The sequence below is a fragment of the Macrosteles quadrilineatus genome, unplaced genomic scaffold, assembly GCF_028750875.1.
Source record: "Macrosteles quadrilineatus isolate MER2022 unplaced genomic scaffold, UCM_ALF_1.0 Scaffold_7__1_contigs__length_78375512, whole genome shotgun sequence".
NCBI classification, from domain to species: Eukaryota; Metazoa; Arthropoda; class Insecta; order Hemiptera; family Cicadellidae; genus Macrosteles; species Macrosteles quadrilineatus.
Window position 1 is genome coordinate 76141789 of NW_026542600.1, and position 27771 is coordinate 76169559.

The 27771-nt window shown below is 35.4% G+C and overlaps 1 protein-coding gene across 1 annotated transcript; it reads left to right on the top strand.

The window, feature by feature from the left end:
* Nucleotides 1–513: 513 nt before the first annotated feature.
* On the top strand, nt 514–22515 carry LOC128998344 (mesoderm induction early response protein 3-like). The gene is made up of 8 exons (XM_054424448.1): nt 514–677; nt 4714–4885; nt 7154–7237; nt 11537–11738; nt 12025–12083; nt 16483–16698; nt 19207–19401; nt 21328–22515. The coding sequence occupies exons 2-8, from the start codon at nt 4739–4741 to the stop codon at nt 21364–21366; spliced, it is 942 nt and encodes a 313-aa protein (XP_054280423.1). The 5' UTR covers nt 514–677; nt 4714–4738; the 3' UTR covers nt 21367–22515.
* The last annotated feature ends 5256 nt before the right edge of the window (nt 22516–27771 follow it).

A 27771-nucleotide genomic window follows, 5' to 3' on the forward strand; every position in this document is an offset into this window, starting at 1 on the left:
CCGTGGACGTGGTCAGAGAAGACGAGGCCTTAAAAATTGCAATAATTTAGGATTGCCCTAAAGACGTTACATCCTTAATATTTATATGTTAAACATTCGTTGGTAAACCGGAGGCTACATCCACTATATAATATATAATTAGATAACCAAACAGTAAAGCACAAAACATGAAATTGAATTGACCCTAAAAATATAGAAACAAAATTTCGTAGACACGAGCGATCAGTGTCACCAACAAGAACTAGACACGAAAAACGAGCGTTAAAATTTACAATAGAATGAGAAGTACAGTATACTTGTGTTGGTTAGTCTATGGCACTGTGCAACAAATTCACTATTAGGCATTGTGGGATTTTGCGGCCGTGATTGTGCACTATGCGGCCCCACAGAAACGGTGCTATTAATTGTTAACTCTATGCTCACTGTAGTTTTTTCTATGTTAGGCCCCCCCCCCCACTTGAGTCGAGTATGTTTATATCGCTTTGCTTGTGTTGTGTTTGTTGTGTTTAAATTCTTAATTCTTGTGTTTGTGAGTTGATCTGTTGATGTCAAAAATCTAAACAATCTTTCACAGATTACAGACAAAAGATTTATGATTTAAATTTAGGTTGGCGTTTATTTAAATGATACATAAAAAAACTTATCATGCCCACTGATAAGTAATGGTTTTTATCTAAGTGAGTAATAGCAATACTGTACTTAAATTCTTAATGGTTTATTATTGCATTGGCCTAGCCTTGCATGCACTGTCTTGTTTAGGCATACATCATGAAATACTTTACTTACAGTGTATGTATATAAGTTGATATGCATTTTTTGAAAAGGTAGTCATCTTTCCTTGATTTAATGATCGTACCAACTTAACTATGAATGAAATAACTTAGTAAAACCAGCCAGGAATCTGTCCAGAATCAATTTCCCATGTAAAGACAGCCCTTTTAGGGAATACAATTAACATAGCCTGCTTATAAGTTAGGCCTAGTTGTATGATGAGGTCAGTTCATATTCTTCATTGATAACTAAACACAATAATAAATCTTGTCATGCAACATGCAATAAAATACAAAGAAAAAACATTAAAAGCCAAGGTCTGCAAATCAAGCAGCTAATGCAAAAGGTGCGTAACTTCAGCTTATGCAAAGGAAGACATTTTAATGTAGGGCCTAGGTGAGTAACCACCATCCAATTTTTTCCCTAGGAGAGTCCCGAATGTTATGACTGAGTCGTGGATACTTCTGAATTTTATGTAAGAATATTACGATAGCCTAATTAGAGTAACTGGAAACACAGAGGATACGCGTCCGGTAACCAGACGTGGATTAGGCGTCCGGTAGTGACGTCATCGGGTTGTGGGGTCCCGGAACGCTATTACCACAACGATACGATGTCAGGCCAGCGTTGTTCGTGGTGTAGTGGATAGAGTGCTCGGCTGGTATCCAAGAGGTCCCTGGTTCGAAACCCATCAGTTTTTTATTACTTTTTGTCACAGATTTTGCTTTGAATGTAATTTCTTCCGAACTGTACATCTTTTGTTAGAATTTTTGGCATTTATAGGCTAATTTTATGTTATGAAGAGAATTGAACCTTCATTTGATTTTTTTCATTATCATCAAGTTTGGTTGGTTAGGTTAGGTTATGACAGTAACTGCCGGACGCCTATCCACGTCTGGTTACCGGACGCGTATCCTCTGCGAACTGGAAAATCTTTGTTTAACCTCATAGGAATAAGTTACCTTGAAATGGCTTTGGCTAACTGTAAACTTACAGGAACTTTTCTTACTGTATTGTAGGCCTAAATTGCTTTTATAACTATTTTTTCACAAGAACATAACTTAGTAGTACAAGAAGCATTTTTACCATTGGATATAACTATATTGGATATACGCCTAAATTGCTTTTATAACTATTTTTTCACAAGAACATAACTTAGTAGTACAAGAAGCATTTTTACCATTGGATATATTTAAAACACATTTATCATTGGATGTAGCCTACAAATCACCAGTTGGTTTAACACAAGGCAAATTAAAGAATTTAATTTAACTAAGTTTATGGTAATATAAAAGTGCCGGTATAAAGTGCTAGGCAATCTTCTTTGTATCACCCGGGCCTATCATTATTGTTTATCAAGTAGGCTAAGTTGAGTCAAAAAATCATTTTAAAATATAGGCAATTAATGAATTAACTGAGATTAAGTTAATGTTCAACCAAGATCGTTATCAAAAATCCAAACAAATATACTTTCTGCTGTTACGAGAGGTCTGTTTCACAGCGGATTGTCTTGTTTGTCATTTTGGGCTATTTTCAGTGAGCCTTATACTTTCTGGGACGATCACTGATCTTTTGATAGCCTATACCTAAGTTAAGTTATATGTTAAGCCTTCCTGAAAAAGTCTTAACATTAAGGCATTGAGTTAAGACTTTAAAAATAATTTCTTCTTCCAAAAATCACTTTAGGACTTCTATATTTTAGTTTTACTGTTATCCTGTTTAAACTTTCAACCCATCTTACAAGAAGTCTGTGAAGCAAGTTGGGTGGATTCTATGTTGTGAATGTTGTAATACAGTATCTAGTATGTCTTATTCTTACTTAGTTCATTTTATCAATGATTAGGCACCTATATAAACAACAAATTGCACATATAGGCATATTATTAACTTACTCTGTTTTGCCTTTTTGCTCTGTGACTGTTTGATATGTTTCAGAATGTTTAGTTTAGTTTTGATGAGTGACAATAGGCCTACGCCTAAGTTTAAGTAATGTAGGTGGTAGAATTAAATTTTATGTAAGTTTACCGGTAGGCTATAGATTAGATTTTTAATAACTTCCCATAGAGAGTACCCTATCCTTCCAACCCATGTAGGTGGATGTCCTTGATTTAGCTCAGCCAAATTATAGCAACACTATACATTACTGGTACTATATTGCCTCCTCCTTTGCTTGGAACCAGATTAGACTGGATAAGCTGTGTCAATTGTTAAGTTAATGATCTAGCCTATAACCTTTAATGATATATTTACACTAGCCTACAAGAGTTTCTAAAACATTTTACAAAAGGAATTATTAGTAGGCCTACCAGTAATGGCGGTGATTATTGGTACTCAAACAGGAACATTGTTGTCAAGAAACTCACGTACCTTGTTGTTCGGTTTTGCTCTCAGGAGACTACTAAGTCCCTCCAAGCTGTTTGATTTTGAATGTTTATGTTGAGTTTTTTTTCTGTCAAGGAGCTTGTTATAGTCCAAGGGCAATGTCCAGAAAAGTATCTTTGGGTCTTACTAATAAGAATAAGAAAGTTTATTGCCATTGACCAAGCTGTACATGGAATAAGCATTGTCAAATTACATTTTAAATTTTTTTTTTTTTTTTTTTTTTAAAAAGAGGTTGGCGGCCTCTTTTAACCTTGCATTTGCCCGTCCACATAGACTAAGCGCCCGTGCGTGGATCGTTTACAGCAAAGCAAGGAGTGAGCCGGTACAGTACAAAGGTGAACTGTACTGATAAAATGTTATCGGCAGTGACCAGGATCCGAACCCACGACATCGCTGCCTTGGGCCCGAAGTCCGCGACGCTACCGACTGAGCCACCGACTCACTAAAATAAATAAATAAATAAATAAAATATTATTGTATTACTAAACATGTTCATATCTATAGGAACCATAACAAAGATTGAGAATAACGATTGAGAATTCTTAATTTATAGTATGAAAGATTCCGCTTTAATTTAAATATCATGAAGTCCTTAACTGAGTAGAATGGGTTAGCTGCAAGCCAGTTATAAATTTTTGACTTAAAAAGAGGAAGATCCTATGTAAGGGGATGTAAATAATTGTGTTTGCCCCTAGCTTTGTTGCTGTATACTTTAACCCTTTAGGCCCGGTTCACACGAACGACATACCTAGCAGACTAAGCTCACTCGTGGCAGCTACCCAGTCGCCCAGTCGAGCTGCGTAGCAATACACGTAGCCTTATGGGAGCGTTCACACGAGCGTTCGGGTAGTCGCGCTGCAGCTCGCATTCTTACCTTTGTTCTCAATGTGCACCAGTGATGGATCCGAGTGGTTTTGATATCGATATTTACACCTAGTCTGTGGACATGTCGCTCGTGTGAACCGGTGTGATCCTGTGGTCCGCTACCCAGCCGTGCTTACCTAGTCCGCTAGGTATGTAGTTCTTGTGAACCGGGCCTAAAATGGTTTCCGGTTAGAATGAACTTTGTTCTCAGAGGAAAGGATGTAGCTGCTAAAGAGTTCAGACCTGTGCTTACAAAGAGTGGCCTACAGTCATCTACCGCCCGCTACAAGTGATGATTTTCTGTTGCTTAAGTACTTTTAGGTGCATAGCCCAATAGCTGTAGACCATAGGAAACATGGCTATCTTAAAAATACATAGTTCACCACAAGCAAGTAAGACTTGGGCACTAGTTTAAGTTAGTTCTCGCCTATTGAACAGAGAACTTGTTTTTGCTAACCTTTTGCACAAGTTTTCAATATGAACTCCCTAGGTCAGCTTGAGATCGAGAGTGAACCGAGCAAGAGCTTGCTGTTTAAACGTAGCCTTCTTAAATTAGGTAGGCCTACCTAAAAATTAATTTCTATTCTGCACATTCAACGTGCATATATGGCCTAGTGTTGAACAGCTTAAAACTGATTTTATACCAAAACTCCTGTTTTCTGGTTATATGGCCTAAGTATTATTTATTCATTTCAGTGTGAATCTTTGGAAACGTTTAGAGATGGATCCAACCTTACCACCTGACGAGCATGAAGCAGATCCTTCTTTTTTGATTATGGATGAAAGTGATGATGAAGAAACTATCGCTCAAGAAGAGTCATTGGAGCCGGAAATTGATCCTCAAGAAGAACTGCATATTTTAGCAAGTGTAAGCAAACTTTCTAAGTGGCCTTATAAAGTATTGAACGTCCTCGATTTCAGTTTTATTTATGTATCAAAAATCTGTATATGAGAAAAATATATAGCCTACAATACATAATATAAATAAAGAAGTTGGATTTAAAAGGTATAGGTCATGTTGTATTATAGTGTTATGTTCCATATCGTATTTATTCTTTGTCTTACTTTAGGTTAGGCTATGTGATTTGTTTTGATGGTAACACTGGTTTTGTATATTATTTGGTACATAGGCTACCTCCGTTTATGCCTGACATGCTGCTTTAATTATGATCCACAACTACTATGACTATGTTATGTTTTGTTCCGTAACTTTATCTTATTAAATCAAGTTTAAATTATGAATACCGTGAGTTATTTCAATACCTAAGTGGACATCTAACATGGCGCTGCAGGAAAACAATTAGAAAAGTGTGGAAAGACTGAACATTCATTTTGAACTCAAGTGTGTGTGAGGTGAAAGTGGGGTTAAGAATGTGACTAAGAATTAAAACTTGTTGTGTTATTAATTAACATTGCCTAACATTGGATTGTTTGTGTTATTAATTAACATTGCCTAACAATGGAATTCAAGCCTCCTGTCTCTTTGTCCCTGGTAAGTGGAAATCTAAACGAAATTTTCAAGAGATTTAAATAAAGTTTCTCGATATTTATGAAAGCTGCAGGACATAACTCCAAAGATTCAGAAACTAAATGTGCTATCCTACTTAATATCATTGGAGAAGAAGCCTTGGATTTGTTTAACACATTTGACTTGACTGAAGATGAAAATTAAGACTATGATGCTGTACTCAAGGGATTTGATGACTATGCTAGTACTAATGTTCACTAATGTAGTGATGGAAAGGTTTAAATTGAATATGAGAAATCAGCAACCTGGAGAACCATTCATAATTTTTTGACTAATTTAAAAAAGCTGATAAAGTCCTGTGAGTTTGGGGACCAGCAAGATGACCTCCTCAGAGACCGAATAATCCTGGGAACAGAAGATAAATCTCTTCAAGAACGGATGCTCAGGGAAGTCGACCTAAGCCTGGATAAGATCGTCAAGCTTTGCCGAGCAACAGAGATGGGAGAGAACAGGCCAAGGAGCTCCAAGGACAACACCCTGGTGTTGACACAGTAAGCACTTGTCCTGGATATACGGCACAACTCAACCAGATGAATTCAAGTAGGCCTAAGACTAGTAGTTCTTTTAACCATAAGTCATCAGAGGGAGCTACCTATAGACATAATGATACTGATAATAATAGTCTTAAGCCTTCATATAATAACGATTGTAAAACGGATGTCTACTCTTGCAAAAACTGTGGTAAGATGCACGGTAAAAGAAACTGTCCAGCATATGGTAGAAGATGTAATATATGTAACAAAGAATAGATATGATATGGAATATAACACTATAATACAACATATAATGTATGCTGTTAAGTGTTACCTATTGAACGTATGTGTAACGTCTAACCTGTTGAGTTCTGAATTTAAAATAAAAACTTAATGCGGTGGCAGTCAAAAATAAACTAACTCTTAACATAAACACATTTTATGTTTGTGTGAGTGTGTGTATTTGTGTGTTTGATTCTGGTTGTAAATTTCTTGATTATTCGTGCAAATAATATTTTCCTACAGTTACGTAACAATGTACATGTTCTCTCACTGATTTGAGAAAGCAAAGCGGCCAATTCGCTCATCAGTGAGACAATGTTAACATTGTCTCACTCCAGATTTGCAACGTGAAGGCACGAAATAGTGAGCGCGTAACATGCAGCCAACGTCGTATACGCGAGAAATACGTTGGCAGCACTGGCTGTAAATCAGCTGGTCAGCTATTGTACTGTTGTATTTGTCACTTCACATTAAATGTTATATTAAAAGTTCACTTCTGTGTAAAAATAGGTTATGTTTTTTTCACCAATTTATTTGTTCTATGGTAACTGTAGGAAAAGTATAATGTGCAACTCGAGTTCAAAGTACAATTGCTCACTTTTCTCACTAGTTGCACAAATAACTATTTAAAATGAATTCTATCAGTCAAGTAAACTTTTAGACTACCTTAATGGTTCAAGAAAATCTTTTCAAGCCTTTTCATGTTTGAACTGTTTACATTCCTTTACTATAAAAAGATAACTCCTATGTGTATTTTTAAAGTACTTATGCTTGTTTTAAATTGTATTTATCACTTAAGTGCAATATTTTGCTCTTACAGATATTTTGACCACTTACCTGTGTTGTGTTTCAGGATTTAAATGTGACCCTTGAAGAGCTTACAGCTCAATCTGATTCAACTCGTTCAAGACGCGCCCGTAAAAAGGTTAATTACCAGGTAATGAAGTAGTGTAAGCTTTATTTGCATTAATATTTTCTATGGATGACATGTTTTAGCATTATTTTATTTAAATGGTATATCATATATCGACTTTTATTTCGAAGAGACCTTTTTCTTTTATAATCTCACTAAAGTATCGTCACTGAAATTTGTTTGTTTTTGAGACAATTACCATCAGCAAATAGTTTATGTCCATTAAAGTGTGTTTTTATATTAAAATATTAATAGCTTAGGTTAAAATAGATAAATTTACCAAGTTTTATCAAAATATATCTATAAATGAGCCAACTATAACAGTTTACTTATTCTCTATAAGAATAACATGGGAGTTATAAATTTAGAACTATGAAAAAAATCCGTAACCAATAACCATACAAAAACACTTCAATTATACTCAATTATTTGTTTTTTTAGGTATTCAAACCCAAATATTACCCCATAAATCCCCCCATGAAACCCCGTTCCCATGGTCCGATCATGCTGGTTTACAAACTCATTTGAGTAAACACGTTAAACAGGATTACACGTTTGTACCAAATTTAATCAAAATTGGATAGTTTTTTATGAGTTATGGTGCTAATGTCCGTTATAAAGTACACGTCTACATTCATTAACGCTGTTAAGGTGTTATGTCATATAGAAGTATAACAAATCTTTTGATTGATATCATAAGAAGACAAAAGATGCAAAAGAGATTGGCATTCTATCAGGAAAATTACTGTGGAGAAGTTGAGAATAATTTCAAATTTAGGGCTGTCACCAAAGAGCAAGTAATAGAAACTATGAATAAAATACGTTCAAAGGCATCTGGTATCGATGGCATATCAATTGATATGTTAAAAGGTGTTAGCCCTTATTGTGTCTCAGCAATAACTCATCTGATTAATGTGTCACTAGAGACTGGAGTTTTCCCTGATAGTTGGAAGCAAAGCATTGTGATTCCGCTCCCAAAGTGCTCTAATCCAACTACGAGCAGCCACTTCCGCCCAATATCAATTCTGCCTGTTCGTTCGAAAATCTTAGAGAAAATTGTTGTGGAACAGTTGGTAAGTTACCTGGAGGAGTCGGACATACTTTTAGAATCACAGTCAGGTTTCCGTAGAGGGTTCAGCACCTGCACTGCTCTTCTCAATATGACTGATGAGCTTCTTCAGGCCAAGGACCAAGGGTTGCACAGCTTTATGGCGTCACTTGATTATTCAAATGCTTTCGACTCTGTTCATCACGACATGCTCATATCAAAGCTCAGGTTTCTAAAATTCCATGAGTGTACACTCAAATGGTTTTCCTCATATCTTTGCAACCGATCCCAGGTGACTAAGGTGAATGGTAGGTGCTCCGAGTTGATTCAAAGAGAAGTAGGGGTCCCTCAGGGGACTTGTCTGGGTCCAATACTTTTCATATTGTACACCCATGACCTCGATAGCGTTCTGAAATCTTCCACTTTACATTCCTACGCTGATGATTGTCAACTAGTTCTTTCCCACGCCCCTTTTGATTTTCATGAAGCAGTCAATCTCATCAACACTGACTTGCTAAGGGTAAAGCAATGGTCTGACGATCACGGTCTAAAATTGAATCCTGAAAAGTGTACTGTGCTTCATTTCTGGTCTTCTGGTTTGCAGCCTAAAAATAGTCTTATTGGAAAGGTAGAGCTGGACGGTCAAATTCTTGTGGTGTCTGATTCTGTTAAGGTGTTAGGTATCAGAATTGATTCTCAACTCAATTTTCGCTCACATGTTAGTTACATTTGTCAGAGAGTCTCAAATAGGTTGAGAATTTTACACCGTTTGAGAGGGATACTATCTGAAAATGCTAAGCTAGAATTGGTCAAATCAACAGTCTTCCCTATTATTCACTATGCACTTCCATCGTTTGGTGAATGTCTTACTCTTGACTGTAGAGTTCTTCTTACGAGGTTGCAAAACCGAGCCCTGAGGTTTGTCTTCAATCTGAGGAAGTTTGATCATATATCTGCCTATCGCAAACAGGCTAAGGTACTCTCTTTGGAAAAACAATGTTTTCTACAAACTGTTTTAATTGTTCACAAGACACTGTCTTCTAATTTGCCTCCCTATTTGAAAAGGAAACTTATGCCTCGAACATCAGTTAGGGAACGCTGTACTAGGCAGGACGGCTTGCTTGAAATGCCGAGAGTGCGGCGTGAGATAGGTAAAAAGGGGTTCTCATACTTTGGACCCCAGGCATACAACACCCTCCCAAGAAACATGAAAATCATGTCATGTAATTCATTTAAGGCCAATCTAAAGCTAGTTTAGTTCCACTGTTTGTAATTATTGTGTACTTGTAAACTTTTTGTGACTTTGAGTTGTCTTGAAAACCAGTGTATCTGAAGACCGCTTTAAATAAAGGCATTTTATTATTATTATTATTATTATTATAAGAGACTCGTCTGATGGATTACCACCAGCCAACATCTGTACAAAAGCGTTGTTAACATATTATGGGAAGGGCATCCATACTTTCTAAGCTCTTTTTGGCAAATTTTACATATAGGGAAAAAGCTTTTTCCACAGGTCTCATGGTAAGACCTGGACACAGGATCAATTTACTTTTCATTCATGTTGAAGCCTTCCGGAATTGGTAATCAATTATAACGGTTACGTTCCTTGACGTTCACAATTCCTCAGTCGAGCTTCTGTTTGACCAGTTTCGACTACTAAGTAGTAATTTTAAAACAGAACGTAAAAATATTCCATTCATTGAATGTCGTCAAATCTTCTTAATTACATTGAACACACATACAAAACATGAACACGGTAGACGTTTAACATATTTGGCCGGCTGGCACACGTCACTGAGCAGTTCAGTGGAATGGAATATTTTAACGTTCTGTTTTAAAATGACTACTTAGTAGTCGAAGCTTACGGGATTTAGACCTTCAGCAACACTCCCTTATTCCCTATATGGTAAATTAGCTGATCATCTTTGTAATGATACTACTTTGTTACGTGCATAATTTATTTTTTGTTTCAAGTTGTTTGATGAATTTTTATACGTTTTATGAGCCTTTTTACCATTTTTACATAATTTTTTAAGGTTATCGGCTCTTTGTGTGCAGGTTTTATTTGTATTTTGAGAATATTTATGATAATTGGGTCAAAACTTTTCTTATGGAGATTTAACATGGGGCTAGTTCTATACAGGGTGACTGGTCATCAGTGTGACAAAATTTTTTTGGCTTAAGTACAAAGAAAATGCAGTGTAATGATGCATATAAAAGGTTCCAAGTCCAAAAATTAGCTTCTCAAAGAATTATTTTATGTTTTTCAAAAATAACTATGTTTTCAAACTTAGTACAGCTATTTCGCAATTACCTGTAAATGGACTTGGAACCTCTTATATGCATCATTACACTGCATTTACTTTGTACTTACGGCAAAAAAATTTTGTCACACTGATGACCAGCCATCCTGTATATTAATAGACAAGCATGTTTATTGTGCATCACAGGGGAAATCTATGCATACTGCTGGAAAGGTATTTGCCCGTAGATGTGCAAAATCCCTTAACAAATTAAAATAGGCAAAAAATTAATTTAAAATTTAAAAATATTAACATGGGCCTTATGGGTTGCCATGCTTTTTTTTGTTTGTTTTTTTGTCCTAGGACGCTAGGCACAAGTCCGGGATTGTTTTTCACCTTACTTCAGGCTAGACCTAGGGGCTGCGGCATTGACTTGGCGGGATTTGAACCCGGGACCTCAGGGACTGAAGTCCCGCACTCTAACCACTACACCAGCTCGCTCCCCAGCTAGCTTCGCATGGGTTGCCATGTTGGTGACGAAATATCAACAAAAAATAAACATAAAATTTAAAAAATGGAAGAAATTCCAATTAAATGTTTTATTTACAGTGTGGGGTGAAAATAAAGAAGTTTGCACAATACATACTTTTGGTCAAGTTTTCGACCATGGGGCGAGTTCTAGTTAGTTTAAAAAAATAATAATAAAAATAAAACAGCTAATTATATACAACCGGCATGATGTCACCTTAAACCTGCCTCCTACCAGCTTTGAGTTCGAAACCAGACGCCATTGTTCTTTTGGGTTCGGACCATCTCATTTGAGCATGGACTTGACTCAAACTTGGATTAATGATCGAAAACCAGGACTATCTGTAATTGGACTCGTGAATCCAACTTTTAAAACCAGGTTTTATCCCTGCACTAATTGTGTGGAGCCTATCAGTTTGGTCTGCGTCTTATAAAGTCTCGAGCTCGTGAACCTGACATGTATGTACTATGTACTAATGTATATAAATGCTTTCTATTTAGGCTTTACTGCTGAAGGAACAAATGAAAAAACTGCAAACTTTAGAAGCGGAACAAAAGGAATCCACATCCAATGCAGAACAACAACAAGCTGGATCATCTAGGGAAACTTCATCCAAACCCCCAACTGACCCCTCCACTGAAGACTCAGAAGAACTTAGTGTATCAGAACTAACCAAGTTCTACATGACCAACTCACTGAGCAGTAAGAACTTTTCACTTCAAAATGATGCCCAACCACTAATAATTTCACAATTAACTGTGAATCTTTTTTAACACTATTTGATTATTGCAGTAAATTGGTTATATACTTACATGGAATCAATATAGCCTACTTGTAATTCTAAATAAACCAATGAACATGAAATATGACCTCCGACACATCTTGTGAGAAAATCTTAATAAATCACAATCAATAAATTATGGTAAATAATCAAAAGGTTCCAACTCATTTCGACTATATTTTTATACATTATGATAATTTGTTTTAGATGAAGATGAAGACGCAGATGCTGATTTCAAACCACTGTTAAGACCCAAATTTAACCGAGTAAGTATAATTGATTTGATATTTAAGGTATTTTACATCAGTATTAAATGGCATTATGCAAATTGCAAGGATAAAAATTGCTTAATTTATATTCCAAAATTATTTAAACACAGTCTTGTTATCCAAACGGGCTCATCTGAACCCTGCTCTGAACCACTAGTTGGTGAGGAAGGTTACTGTATTTAAATAAAAATACCCGAGCCGCAGCAAGCCTACAGACCAAGTGAATTTCCATTTGTCTGATTAGAATTTATCTAAAACTTATCCTTAAACGTGTCAGATTTATTCCCTAGTAAAAATAACATTAGTTTTAAGGTTTGCTGCCACAAGAAAGGGAAAAAGTGTTTTTTGTGAAAAAATTATAATATGGTATGATATAAACAAATTAGCTAGATTTTATCAAAATATAGGCCTAGCCAAATGTCATCAAAATCGGACCAAAATTACTTGAGCTGTGGTGTTGGACACACTTACACACACACACACGTTTTTTGTCTCTGGGGGGGAGGGGGTTTACGGAACCTCAAAACGTAAAAGTAAATCGGTTCCGGGCCTAGGTCTTACTGCACCACCTAACAGTAATATAGCTTATTCCATTTATGGGCAATTTGCTGAAAGAAGCTTTGTGTTCTGAAATATTATCAAGGGTTTTCAGCCAATTGGGAAAACAGGTGCTGCTCTGTAAGTACACAACAAATAATAAACAATATGGAAGTCCTATTAAATTGCTAACCGTGTGTAGAAAACAACTGATAACTCGGTTGTTTGTCATCCGATTTTAACAAACAAGGTCTCATTTGATTTGGATTTAAATTCTCTATCTTTTTGATCCGAAAAATAATTTTTTAATATTAACGGTTTTCATGAAATTTGGCATTAAAGATTTTAAACCGCCGCCATATGAAACTGCTCGAGATATTGGAACAAAACTTACTAAGCTCTTTTTACCTACTAAAATACACATTTTGAAATTTGTATCTTGAAAAATTCCCAAGATATAAAATAATTCTTAAAAATCAGGCCGACTTAAACAGAAATCTAGTCATTTTAGACCCTTACTTATATGCAGGGGTGCCCAGAGGGGGGGTACTGACTGTGGCACGTTTGCGCTACAGGAATTCTTGGGGAGAGGGATTTTTATGGGGCATTTTGGGGGGGATATTAATTTTGCTAGCTGTCATAATGAATGTATAATTTTGTATAAGCAGCCCGAAAAAATTTTTCTAAGTACGGTAGTTTACTATCAACACCAACAACATTTTGCCATTTGTAATTAGGATTGCTTCTAAGAATGGTAAAAACACACCTTGCTACACAATTCACGGTACGGTAGGGTCAAATTTTACTTGCTACATATGTTTTGGTGGTTCTTTAACTCCACGATCGTCAGCTTACAAAATTACCCACTTCTGGAGGTGTCGTCAGAGTATGTTACAAACATTTAACGCAAAACGTATACAGATAGGCCTATCAATTCACGCGTTATAATTTGCCGTCGGCAAGACTGGAAGTAAACTGAATCAGTCAGGTTAAAGTTATGTTGGACGACGTGGTCTCTGGATTGTCTTCTGCGTTTTCAACAGCTGATATTAGACTATTGTAAATATAAATAAGAGTGTTGTAAATATAACTGGATTCATAATTAATCGAGTGTTTTCATTCAAAATTTCTGTGCTGTCCCTAGTATTATGTACAGTATTTAAATATTTCAAACTCTTCCAAAGTATTTAATAAATTACCTTTCCCGCAGTAATGTAGAATTTCGAGAACATAAATTTTCTGTGGAAAACTCAATTATCTCCGTCACTACACTACAATTAGTCCAATATAAGCTGTGGATAACACGGACGACAATCCAGAGTCGGTTCGCCATAACCTGATTCAGTTTACCTCCAGTTCTGCCCGCAGCAATGAACACGCGTGAATTGATGGGCATATCTGTTATCGTTTAATGTTTTTTGTTTAATGTTTGTAACATATTCTGACGACACCTCCAAAAGTGGATCCTTTTGTAAGCCTGAGGATGGTGGAGTTAAAGAACCGCCAAAACACTACCATTAACGCAAAACACAAAACTGGGGCTATTAAAATGAATTATAAGATTACTTCGTCACAAAACCTCTTGTGGTGCTGGTGGCAATTAAGGTATTTTGGGTATTTAGCCCGGTCATTTTTGTAGAAGGCAGCCTGGGAGTGGCGAGCAACCCCTGCCTATATTTTAGAGCAAGTCTGCCCTATTTTAGTGACCTAATTTTGAAACAAGATACTTGTTGCCAAAGTATTGTTCGTGCACTTAAAGTTATTTGAACTCTTAAGCCCTGTAAAAATTTACACCACCTAATAAATTGAACAGTTACAGTACTGTGTTGGAGTAGAGTAATTTACTGAGTATATTGTTGAACTTTTTGAAGACGTTGCCTATTTTAATACTGAGCATGTGTTGGCTGAAAATACAGATTCTAATTGTAAATTGAAAAACTTAATTGGTCCATTAATTAGATTTATTAAGTTTTTATTGTTAAATGACGTTTCCTATTAACCCTTCCAGGGCTATAGACGGATATATCCGTCAATCTTTGTTTACTTTCCGGGCTAAAAACAAATATATCCATCCCGAGAAATTTCTTTTCTGGGATAATGACGGATGTATTCGTCCAAAAAACAAATTGATATACAATGTTTATAATATGGTTATAAACATTACACTGCATTATAAATGAGTTATTTGTTTTTGTGTTTGGCAATAATAATTGCCGCAGCTGTTTCAGCTATTTTGCACCATGTGCGTAGGTAAATATTGCTGTCACTTCACACATGGTTGTTAGTGAGTGATGTTTACATTTTGTGTTTTCTACTTTATTTTTATGTTATTGAGCTAAAGTTACTAATGCAAACTATATGAAATTTGTTATTGAGATGCTTAATAAAAGTATGTCTGAGGAGGGTTTTATACTTGGCAGTGAAAATAATAGTATGGAATGTGATGGATATGATAAACCTGAAGAACAGTATTTACATAGTGGAAGTCTTGGCGAGGAATGGGATTGAGGGCATGGGAGCGGAACTGAGTGGTTTAGATTTACTTCAGAATGATAGATACATTTTTATGGATAAAAATAAAACAAGGAAAGGAATAGCCTAAGGTTGACGGATATATCCGTCTGCCGCCCACAAGAATACTCAAGATTATTGGCAGTGTTCATATATTGTGATTATCACTGAGGGCGGCAGACGGATATATCCGTCCACCTTATGTTTTTTGTGGGCCAAAGACGGATATATCCGTCAAATAAAATTTTTTATTTTCTTCATAACTTTTTTGTACAAAAATTAGTTCAGCCCTAAGTAAAATCTTATGATCCATGAATTATTTCAAGTGAAATAAATACAAAACACAACCACATTAGTTTTTAATTTTTGTCAAAAAATAATTAAGCCCCAGCCCTTCATTTAATTTAGCCCTGGGAGGGTTAAACATTTAATTTTGCAAATTTGTTTTTCTTTACCTCAAGTTTACGAAATACTTTAAATGCTCGTTTTATGTGGTAAAGGGGAAATTGCAAGGTAAATTGGAGGGGGGAGGGTAGGTAGAAATAGAGGGCAGCATAAATTGGGGGGGGATTGCGCCACTGGGTTTGGGGGGGATGGGCACCTCTGCTTATATGGCATTTTATGTTTGTCTTATTCTGGACTAAAATTGAGTTAGCGTATCCACGGACATATATAAAAATTTGAACGAATCGTGTTTTTGGCCTTTAGAGACATCTAAATTAGGGTCTAAGTCTACCATGTCACCTACGGTAATAGCTTCTTATAGCGGAAAATAGGGTAAATTCACCAACATTTTCTAAAACAAACTACATTAAACCAACACATAAGTTTATTAACAGGGAGAAATTGAATATTAGGAATAGGAGTTTATGTGACAGAGGGATAGATAATTTAATCATTATTCTTCACTCAACCTATTTGAATAAGTTCATTGACTGCACAAGTTTTCAAAGACAATTTTGCAGTTTTGGCATTGGAAAAATTTCAACATTTGAAGAAACACTTTATTACAGGAATACTTTAACAGTATTTTGAAAGCAACTGTGGTATGAAATAAACTTATTGTAAATGGTCATTTATTGATAATTTATCAAGGAAAGCAAAAACAAGACTAGTGTCATTGCTAATGACTATCCGTTTTGTAGCCCTATTAGTTGTGATTGATGTTATCATCACTGACAAATGTGGAAGAAATTTCCACCACCATTAATGATATAATAATATTAACAATCATTATTGATTTAATGGTAGTGGCTTACTCACCAACTGGTGTAACCTATTTATGTTTGCTGTTTGAGAGTTGATAAAATTGTGAATCTTGGTGATGTCGGTTATGAAATATTTGTAGGAAATTCGTGTAGGCCCCTCATATCAAGCAGAGGTACCGGAGGGGCCGACCGCCACCAATTACGCTGATAAAGATTCAGAAGAATACGACGAGGAACTTCTGTGGAGACCTTCTCAAGAGCTTAGTGAACAGGATGTGGAGGCTTACTTGGGTCGGATCAATGAAATTGTACACCAAGCCATGAGTCAAAGAGTTAAGAACAGAGACAACAAAAAGGTGAGGTATCTACACAAGTATTTATTTAGATTAATGCATAAAGTGATCTTGTTAGGATGGTAATCAGCTGTGGAAGTTCTAAACAAATTAAAGACAAATTTATCAAACTTGTAATGGACCAACCTGCTTCTAAAGGGCTATTTTATGATACAATGTTGTCGTTTGTGGAACTTTTTGGGGGTAATAATTAAAATAACAACACCATTTGGGAGTGAAATAAAACCTGGCCAACTACATGAACTTAAAAACAAACCATTCCAAATCCAAAGTAGTCTCATTTCGTTTACGGCAACAGGAAGCAGATATTCAGCCTGTGGTTATGGCGGATAATGTACCATTGGAGGTTGAAAATTCCATAACATTTTTGGGGATGCACCTTGACAAAGGGCTAACCTGGGGAGATCAAGTTGATCACATTTGTGCCAAGGTTACATCTGGAATTTTCGTTTTACGTAACCTTGCAAAACTTTGCACAAATGAAGTGTTTTTAATGGCATATTTTGGTCTCATCTACCCTCACATTTCTTATGGAATAAGACTGCGGGGAAGCTGTGCTATCTTCAGGCTCAAACGAGTTTTCAAACTGCAGAAAAAGGCAGTGAGGATAATCTGCAAATTGCGGAGGAGAGACTCGTGTAAAAATGCTTTCAGGGTGTTGGGATTGCTCACTGTACCCTGTCTCTACATCTTGGATGTGGCCATGTACTGTAAGTATGAAAGCTCACTAGTGCAGGGCCGAGACGTCCATCATTATGAGACTAGGGGCAGGGACAATTACCGGACTCTGCAGCATAGAAGTGTGGCGTTCGAGTCTTTGCCATCGCAGTTTGGTATCACAATCCTCAACAAACTTCCTGCCATCATCAAACATGCCGAAATAAAAAACAATTCAAAACTCGGCTAAAACGCCTTTTGGTGTTCAATGTGCTGTACTCTGTTGACGATTTCGTGAACAACCGCTGGGATATCTAAATTCTAGGAAATGTCTCAAAAAAAATTCAGGCACTGATGTTAAAAAAACCCTTGATCAAATGTAAATAATAACTTGTATTGTTACATACGATATGACGTCACAGTCGCCTGATTGCAGTCAGGTCACAAATGCAAAACATATTGCCAACTCTTCATAACACAAATATAAATATTGTAAAAATGACAACATTATGGTAAATTGTTGTGTAAAACTGTAGTTTGTTGTCAAGGTTAAACTTGAAAAAAAAAACAATTCTCCATCTGTATATTTGTATATATGTTAAATTATTGTAACAAAAATCAACTTGTTAAAAATATGTCATTATTCATCAAACCTGGTTTGTTGTTGGAAAATGATAGTTAAATAAAAAATATTGCTAGTGTTTTTTATTTTAAAAAACAAGTATGGTAATACAGTTTATAACAAAAAAACAATTAAAGAACAAGTTCATGATTTTGTTGACCTTTGGATTACTAGATTAAAATTGGAAAAAAAAGTTTAGCTTACCTGTATCTATCAAAATGATCTTTTTGGCAGCTATGTTTTTTTTGTTCATTTTCAAGCATACAAAAACTTAACTAAAACTTAAAACATATTTTTTATGATAAATTAAATGAAAAATAACATGGAAATATTAACTATATCATGTTGTCAAGCCAGTAGTGTAGAACGTAATTCATTTTGACATTAGTAAGTTATGATTAAAAGTCACATGTTGTGGATAGTTCTTCCTACCGCTCTACATTTTACCAGGTTTTTCAGAGATTTTTTAGTAGTGAGATTGTGTAAAATGGTCAGATTGAAAGTAATTTTCAAAATCTTTTGGGGGAGAACCACCAAACCCCCCTCTTTGCCGAGGGGTATTCCACCCCCAAAAAAACCCAGCATCAGCCCCCCCCCCCCCTCAAAGTAGGCTCCTGGATCCGTCCCTGTATATCGTTCACATAGAGGAGGAACAAAATGGGTCCCAAATTTGAGCCCTGTGGTGCGTCTGTAATTGGTTCGGATTTTTTTACCTTTAAGAATTTGTACTATTGCTTTCATCTCTATGTTTTAATGTTACAATCTGATATCTGTCTTTTAGGTAGGACATGATCCAAATCAGGGCCTTATTTTTAGTTCCATAGGCAATAAATTTGTTTCTTAGAATTTTGTGGTTGAGGCAGTAAATAGCTTTATATTAGGCATATCATATAACAAACATAGTATTTCTTCACTTTTTGAGTTTATTGGCCTAGTCCAAAAAGGCTGAAAATTCCACCAATACCAATCAATCAAATTATCAAAATGTTAAGTCATTGTCTTTCTCAGCTAAATTAACTTTTGATAGACGGATAGAACTGAACAATGTGCACATTGTGGTATTTAAACACAAAAAGAGATTTGTGTTCATTAAATTTGACAAAATTACAAGTCATATGAAGAACCGTATGACCGCCTGTAAAACTTAGACTCTCATGGTATGATGTTTAAAAACTGTCCATAATTAATTTACTCATAAGCCTATGCAATAACCAATGTTTTTCTATTTCCAGGCTTTGGAGATTTTACTTCAGTGTAATTACAACCAAGAATTAGCACTTCAAAAATTCAAGGAAACTCTTGAAGAATACTTAAATGGGGAAAATATTGAAAATCACTTTAATAACAGCAAAGGAGATTCTACTAAAGAAGTTAAACGTACCAAGGAGTTAGATGGAAATGAAGAAAATAACTCAGTTGTCCCTAAGGTAAACCCAGTTTTGAATTATCGGTAATATAACATTTATGTACAGTATTTGCAACCAAAATACAGTAGGCCATAGGTCGCATAACTCAAAAGGTCAAATTTTCATCACGATTTTTATTTCCATCAAGTGTAGTTGTGATGACTATTTATATACAGGGTGACAAAAAAGTCTGGAAACGGCTTGATATCTTTTTAACTAAATTCGTTAGAAAAAACTTTTCACATCAACTTAAGCCCCCCATACACTATCGAACATGCCACCCGACCTGACAACTTGACCTGACGACGGACTCATCATCCAACCTGACTTATGTCGGGTGTTTCCCACACACTATCGAGCATGTTACCCAACAAGTCAGGTGAAATATTAGTTCTGAGATGGATTTTGAGACGACTGTTAGCTGTTTCAGGGGGATTTTTAGAGCCTATGGAACTAGGCTCTTAAATTTTCAATTTTATTTTTAACGAACTTTAAATCAAACTCTGGATACAGTTCCTTGCACTTTTCCATCAGGATATCGTGCCCCTATGTGCATGTTTGTTGCAATAGGGCTTACTTTTGACATCCAACAACGCCTTCTGGTCTCTGTAGAGTTAAATAAATTCTGACCAGAACTGTTTATTCATTTTTGTTTATTATTACAATTACACACGGTCCAACATGTCAGGCGGACGGCTCGAGTCTGGTGGTGGTATCGGACCGAGCATCCGACCTGACATATCCGTCGAGCATGTCGGGTTGGAACCCACACACTGTCCAATATGTTCGACAAGACGTCGGATCCCGACATGTCCGTCCAACATGTTGGATAGTGTATGGGGGGCTTTATATGTATGAAAACTACTTTTTGTAAGCATTACCATTTTTTTACCTTAACCAGGGGACGGCCCATGAGGAGTAGGTACATAATTTTTAATGTAAGCATAGGTTGATATGCACGTCATTTTAAAGGTCTGGTCAAGTGGAGTTCATTGCCGGAAACCGCGGCAAAAAAGGTTCATCCGTTACAAAATAACGGCAGTCCAAAGTTCTTGCGGAATATACCTGCAGAAGCCTTAGTATTGGAAAAAACTCATATTCAACATTAGCCGGGAAATCTGAAACCCGTTTCAATTTGTTTTGAAGATTGAATAATATTAGTCTATGAGCTAGTTGACTTTAAAATACAGTTTCAGCTCTCAAGCTAATGTTTAATACGAGTATTTACCAATAGTAAGGCCTGTGCAGGTACATATTCAACAAGAACTTTGGACAGCCGCCATTTTGTAACGGATGCACCTTTTTTGACGCGGTTTCCAGCAATGAACTCCACTTGACCAGACCTTTAAAATGATGTGCATATCAACCTATGCTTACATTAAAGATTATGTACCCTACTCCTCGTGGGTCGTCCCCTGGTAGAGGTAAAAAATGATAATTCTTGGAAAAAGTAGTTTTTATACATGTAAGTTGATGTGAAAGGTTTGAATTTTCTAATGGATTTAGTTAAAAAGATATTAAACCGTTTCCAGACTTTTTTGTCACCCTGTAGGCCTATATATACATATATATATATTTAGTTATTTTGAAACTGTTACTTCTCAAAACAATTTAGTTTAGAAACTTTGTTTTGCCTTAAGTTTTACAGATGTGCTGTGTCCAGTTTGCACTTGTGTTTTCAATGATATACAAAAAATTTTGTCTTGTTGTATTTTTTCAGCTTTTCAGTATGAAATGCAAAAAATCAATTTTTTCGAAAAGTGTGGTTTGTTGGCTGAGGTTGATTTCTCATTCATGTGTTTCCCTGTTTAGATTACAAAGAAATTAGATCGGAAAGCTATATGAAAAAATTGTTCATACAAATTTTATAATTTCATGACTGAAAATAATATAAAAAATACACCTTGTTCATGGAGAAGTGACCAAATGTAATGTGTTCTGTTATAGATGGCGAGAAAAGAAAATGCCAATCCAAGTGAATCATAATAGTTTTAAACATTAAAAATGGTAAACCTTGTGGTAATCATATAGAATATACTTGATACTGCCACAACCAGGTCATTAGAAAGTCAGGATAAACTAAAAATCTTGGAAATTCAACTGCTAAAACAGTAAGTCTTGGTCTGAAACAGAGCTATCTAATCCACTCTCTCTTTCTTGCGGAATTTTTAGCTTGCAATATGTATACAAAGTGTGTCGCTATACCCAATTGAAGTTATTAACTGGCATAAAATGTTAAGCAGATTTCTATTTTCCAGCAAATTTTTTTAAATGTAGGAAAAACAGCATTATGAAGTTTTAATACACACTCTGTATAACAACTGAAAAATCAATGTATAATTTGATGTTTGATGTTTCAGTCTATCATCATGAAACTCAGTGGTGGCGATAGCGGGCCCGCGGTGCGGGGGGGCCCGCGAGCTAGGGAGGCCCTTGCATGAGCCTTGACCGGGATTTTTCAGTAAATTTTACCGGGACACGGGCCCGCGATTGTGCGACAGGCTCAGCCACACGGGTCCCCTATTGTAACAATATTTAAGTATATGAGAATTACCATACGTTTTTTTATGACGAAATTTTGTTCAAACCACCAAGAGCATTAGGACAAGTAGCTTACAACTGCTAAACTGTCACTATTACTTGACTGATCGATATAAACTCTCTACCAACCTAAGTAAAAGAATTGTCAACAGTCGTGCGGATTGCATCAACTGTCGTCCTTGTGTTGCTTAGTCTATGTCTATGTCCTAGCCCCCGGCGGGTCACACCAGAGACGGCCCTCTATGCTAAATCAACCAAATGAACTTGAAAATTTTGTTAACTAGGGATGGACGAGATTGGATTTTTAGTTCGAGACGAGACGAGATTTTTTATTTCTCATAAAATTTCGAGACGGGATTTCCCTTCTCATACACAACGGGAAATGCACGTTCAAAATGTTTACCTGATTTTGTAACATTGTTAGATGACTGTTTAAATACAAAAATAATGATAATAGGCAAGAATATTTACAATCTTTTATTAAAAAACATCAGCATAACATTTTTTTAATATCACGCCTAACTTATTAAAAATGCCTACGATTAGGAAACATAGTGATATCATTTAGGATAGAGTTCAACTTATCCTAAAATAAAATAAATCATAAAATAAAAGCAATATTTTATAAAATAGTTAGGTACTTGTTTTGACTTTTTATAGTAATAAAACATTCCTCACACTGCTTACACTTAACAAAACTTCTAAAATGTTATTAAAGTAATATTATTAAAATAATTAAAGTAATATTTACATTTAAAGAATTAATTAATAAGAATGCCTTCGCAAAGGAAACGCAACTACAACACGCTCCTGTATTGCGGGTATTGCATTGACTTTCTGCAGGCGTTTTTAATTTTTTTTTTTTTTTTTTTTTTATTCTCGTCTCGATAAAAATCTCGGCCAAAAAAAAATCTCGTCTCGTGTAACGAGATTTAAAATTTCCTGAAATTTTGAGACTTGACCATCCCTATTTTTAACGATCAAATCGGCAAATTAACCTAGGTCGCTAGGGCACTAGCTAATAAATAATTATATTCTTCCATTGATGCTTAAGAAGGATTTTCATTTAATTTAATTTCTTACTATTAGGAGGCTGTCCTTTAGATTTGTTTACTTCGCACTTTAGATTTGTTTACTTCGAGTCAGGTAAAAAAATGTTACTTACCTATAAGCCTTAGGCCAAATCAGATCGGTTCAAAATCAGTTTGTTTTGAAATGGTTGATTTGTTATAATATAATGTCGATTTTCCAGCCGAGCAGAGCCTGACCTTCAAGCTTGGGAGATCAAGCACAAACTCAGAAAATCAAGCTCGAACCGATTTTCCGGCGATTTTCTCAGTAGGCCTACTCAATACAATAATGCTCAATTATAAAAGTAAAAGCTTTTATGTCCGCAAGGATCACTCACGCTCATGAAAGTGAAAGATTAGGCCAACGCTTTTGCCGCGATCGCGGATATCGACGAGAACATTTCCCCGCGGGTGACGATGACGATGTCTCCGCGACCGCAGGAGATGTTCAATATTTTACCGCGATTGTGGAAGACGATAATGACGTTTCATTTTCAGCGAGAGATATATCTAGGATTCTGCCACGATTGCGGGAAAAATGATTTCCCCGTCAACACCGACGGGTCGCAGGAGATATTAGGCCGTGATATTAGATTGGGCCGTGAACGCGGGAGACGATGATATTGCTATCTGGTGATGTCATAGGTTTGGTTACATTTGCAATCACTGTAGACTATGATAATGTTTCTCCCATGACTATGGAAAGTATTCACGATTTTGACGCGATCATGGAAGACGAAGATGACGCCTCGGGAGATGCCTTGTCAAATTTATTGCAAAAATGCAAGTATAGGCGGTAATACATGTAAACATGTTTTTAAAGATTATTGGGAGAGGGGTCCCGGCAAACAAACTTGCGGGGGGCCCGCGGGCTCTTATCGCCGCCACTGATGAAACTGAGTTATTATCAACTATGTGTTATATTGAGATAAATGGTAACTGTTGATAAATATTTTGCTGATGTTTATTGGAAGCTTTATTGAGTGTTATAAATTATATGTTTCCTTATATTCAAACATACAAATTATATATTAATGGAAGAAATAAAAATTAATTGTATTTTTTAATGTTCTCATATGTTTATTGATGTTTGTATGTTTACCTTAATGCAAATTGAGTGTAAGCAAAACCTGTTCAGAGAGTAGCATCTATTGTTGAAAAGACTGTGTTTTTTTCATACTCGGCGTTGATCTTAGTGTAAGCTTTATTTTATAGTGTACTTGTTCATAAAGCTTGTATTAAAATGAACTCACTGGAATCATTCCTAGTGAGCAGGTTTGCTGTCATGTTGTGTTTTTGTGACTTAATGTATTTAAGGCAAGACATTTTATGATTTAAGTATAAAAGTTACACGTTTTACCAATCAAAACGTCCATTCTTTGTGTTTTTTTTTATTTAAAGTATCAGTTACCCCTTTTACCACGTGTTATTGTTAGTGTCTTTAGTAATAAAATGTCTTGTCTTTAATATTTGAGAATATTATAGGCCTTTTGGTAAGTTAGCATTGTTAAAACTTGGTTCAAATAGTTGAACAAAATCTGATTTACACTTAATTAATATTGAAAAAGCTCTCCAGTTATTAAGGAATGAAGTGTGACATTAAGTTAGGGAGGAATAAAAATTAAGAGACCTTTGTAATGATGGGAGTCAAAAAAAGAGCCTTTGTATTTACTACTGATCTGTGCACTCAGCAACATGCCTTAGATCCTTAGACAGTTCCCTTACAAGACACGTTAAAAATGCCAAAGGCACACAAAATTAAATTCAAAATAAAAATATTGAAATAATGCAGCATATCAGGTTCTATTTGATTACATGGGTGAAATTGAACAGAAACACTTTTCTAATAATAATAAGGTTATACAATTCTGATTTTGTGAGATGCCTCAATCATCTCAATATTATTAGAACAGAATAGTTCCTTTGCTGCGTAACTAATACTGTATTAAACACGAGAATAAATTACTGTCCAGCCGCCTCCGTGCTGTTTTGTTACACAAATATGAAATAACTCAAATGTTTGCTCACAGTTGCAGCTTTATTCACAGTCAAAACAATTCAAGTCAAAAATTACTTAGTAAACTGGTAAACCATGCTAAAATTGTTTAACTCAAGCAGATTACATGTACAGAAAAAAAAAAATCTACATCTGATCGAGCCAGGCCCCCGCTAGAGTCCTGGGCTCTGGCCCCCCTGCCCCCACCCTCTAGCCTGCCCTGCTTTTGAGGACTTACTCTTTCCATATTGTTTTAATCCTCAAGATTAGCTTTAAACATTGGTGAAAGTTATATTAATATAGACTGCTGCTCTAAAATCCTATTTCCAAAAACAGGTTATATGAGTAAAAAATACTAAAGCATAAAGAGCATAATACAAATGGTAAAAGTGCTACTTTGTGATCACACTGTTTTGCTAACACTTATTCACATCATTTTATCTGTTAACAACGTGTACGTGTATAATGTTTGTAAGCTGTACTTATGGTTTTAGGACCACCATTTTTTAGACTGGGTGATATTTTTCAGATTTGGAAATGAATTTGTTTATAAAATCAATGATATATTTATGGTTTTAGGAAAAAATGTATTACTATTTATAGATAATAGGACATCTATTTTATAGTACTCTGTGTTATAAATGTCATAACTGTGTTCATGTTTCGTAAGGGTATAAATTTACAGCCCAGATGTAATTGGTGACAGAAATTCTTGGAAATGGTGAGTTTGGTTTAAGATATCAATGTTCTTTTATTTGAAACCAAACTTACCCCTAGGGATACACAATTTTGTGTCAAACTCTATAATGCTTCATAATGTGCAGATATATATATACAAACACAGTGCTCTATTTGTAAAAATTAGGTGCTGGAACTTGAACCTATTTATATACCTATATGTGCCAACATTTTTATCATTCCAAAAGAGAGGTACCGAAACTCCGTTCCGCCGCAAATCTACATTTTTTACATCATATAAGTACTGACTGTATTGAGACCCCCCCCCCCCCTTAAGAAAATATTCACTGGTTAAGACAAATAATTTAAATAACATTGCAATATTGCAACATTGATATTGCAATGAATGAAGCCAACCAAATTAAGACAATCGTTTTCAAATAATAAAATTGGTAAATTATTTTAGTGTGTGTATTATATTTTGTTACTTGAATGTTAACTATTTTTTAATAAACATTTGTAATAAACAATGGTTGTAAATATATACTCTCCTGAAATCCCTGCCAGTAATACCCCTTTATAACAAACATGCAGACCAAGCAGATATCACATCGCACTGGGACAGTTGTGAGGACTGTACAGATTCCGTTAACTCTTCCAGAGGCTGCCAAATTAATGTTGGTTCAGTCTTTGGTGTTGAGTCCTGTATACTGCTTTCCTGCATACAGCAACAGCATTATGCAGGAGCAGATGGAACAACTTTTAAAGGCAGGAAAAAAGCGCAGTTTGTTTTGTCAATGGAATCCATACGCGGGAAGTTGGAACGCATCTCCTCTTTTCAGGATTCTGCTGGACTTTTACCAGCCGAGGCTGTATGCAGAGTCAAAACATGCTGTCTCATCCATTGGGTGCTATCTCACAAAGAACCAAAACACCTCATGGAGAGGCTTGTGATGAAACTGCTCCACGAGGCACTAGGCAGGACCTCTTATATCTTACATAATATCACATTTAAAGCACTTTTCATTGGGATTCAATTTCACTTTATTTACATATACAATAGCTTTTGACAGTATCTCACACACAATACTGGTAGTGTGAACTTAAAAGTCTTGGTTTAAAAAAGTATCTTTAGAGTTTTTATCTTGTATTATTAATTCAGTATATTTAAATTACATCCTCTAAAGATGATAGAATTACCATAAATAAATATTCCACATCAGCTCTTACCACTGATTATGGTGTTCCTCAAGGATGCATTCTTGGACCTTTATTATTTCTTTGCTACAACGGTATCCCCTCAGTCATAAATAATAATAATTGTATCAGCAGTTAACTTGTAGTATATGCAGATTACTCTAATTTAATAACATCGTCAAAAAATTATCATTAGCTTGAATTGGCTTGTACACAGCAACTAAAAAGTATCTAGTCTTATTTAAGGAGGAATAGTCTATTTTTTTAGTTCCAATAAAACTAATCTTATGTTTTTCAACAGTTCAAAACAAATAAATACATAATACAGCTATAACTATAGAACAGAATTAAGTTAGTGAAATTTGTACAACAAAATCCGGTACTTTGGTATTATCCGGAGGCCCCTTGTACAGTGTGCTGCGGCTATGTTAAGTTGGGTTATCATAAATATTTTTGTAGGACTTTCCTCATTTCGTTATGAATCAAACTATACAATAAACTGTTGACTAAATTACTGTTAAACTAATTACTGTTGAAATTAGTTGTTAAAGCATAGTGCCTTTTGAATATAAGTTTTATGTCACTATTCTTGTATGTATGTTCAAAATTAATAAAGAGATTTTGATTTGATTAGACCAGCTCGCTCACTCCCTTTGAGACGAGTATTATTGTATTGAGGGGTGGACTCATGGTCGAAGCATGTCAACTGAAGCTTATTATTGTGCATAGACGAGTATTAGCATAATAACAATGAATTCAATGATTTAAGTTTAATTTAATAAATAGTATAAGTTTGATCATAGATAAAACATACTCCCTTGTGTTGCTTAGTCAATGGTTTGATCTATTTATTTTTGTAATCAAATTTTTACCTTATAGTTCTGACACCATGGACCTTCTTACAAATTG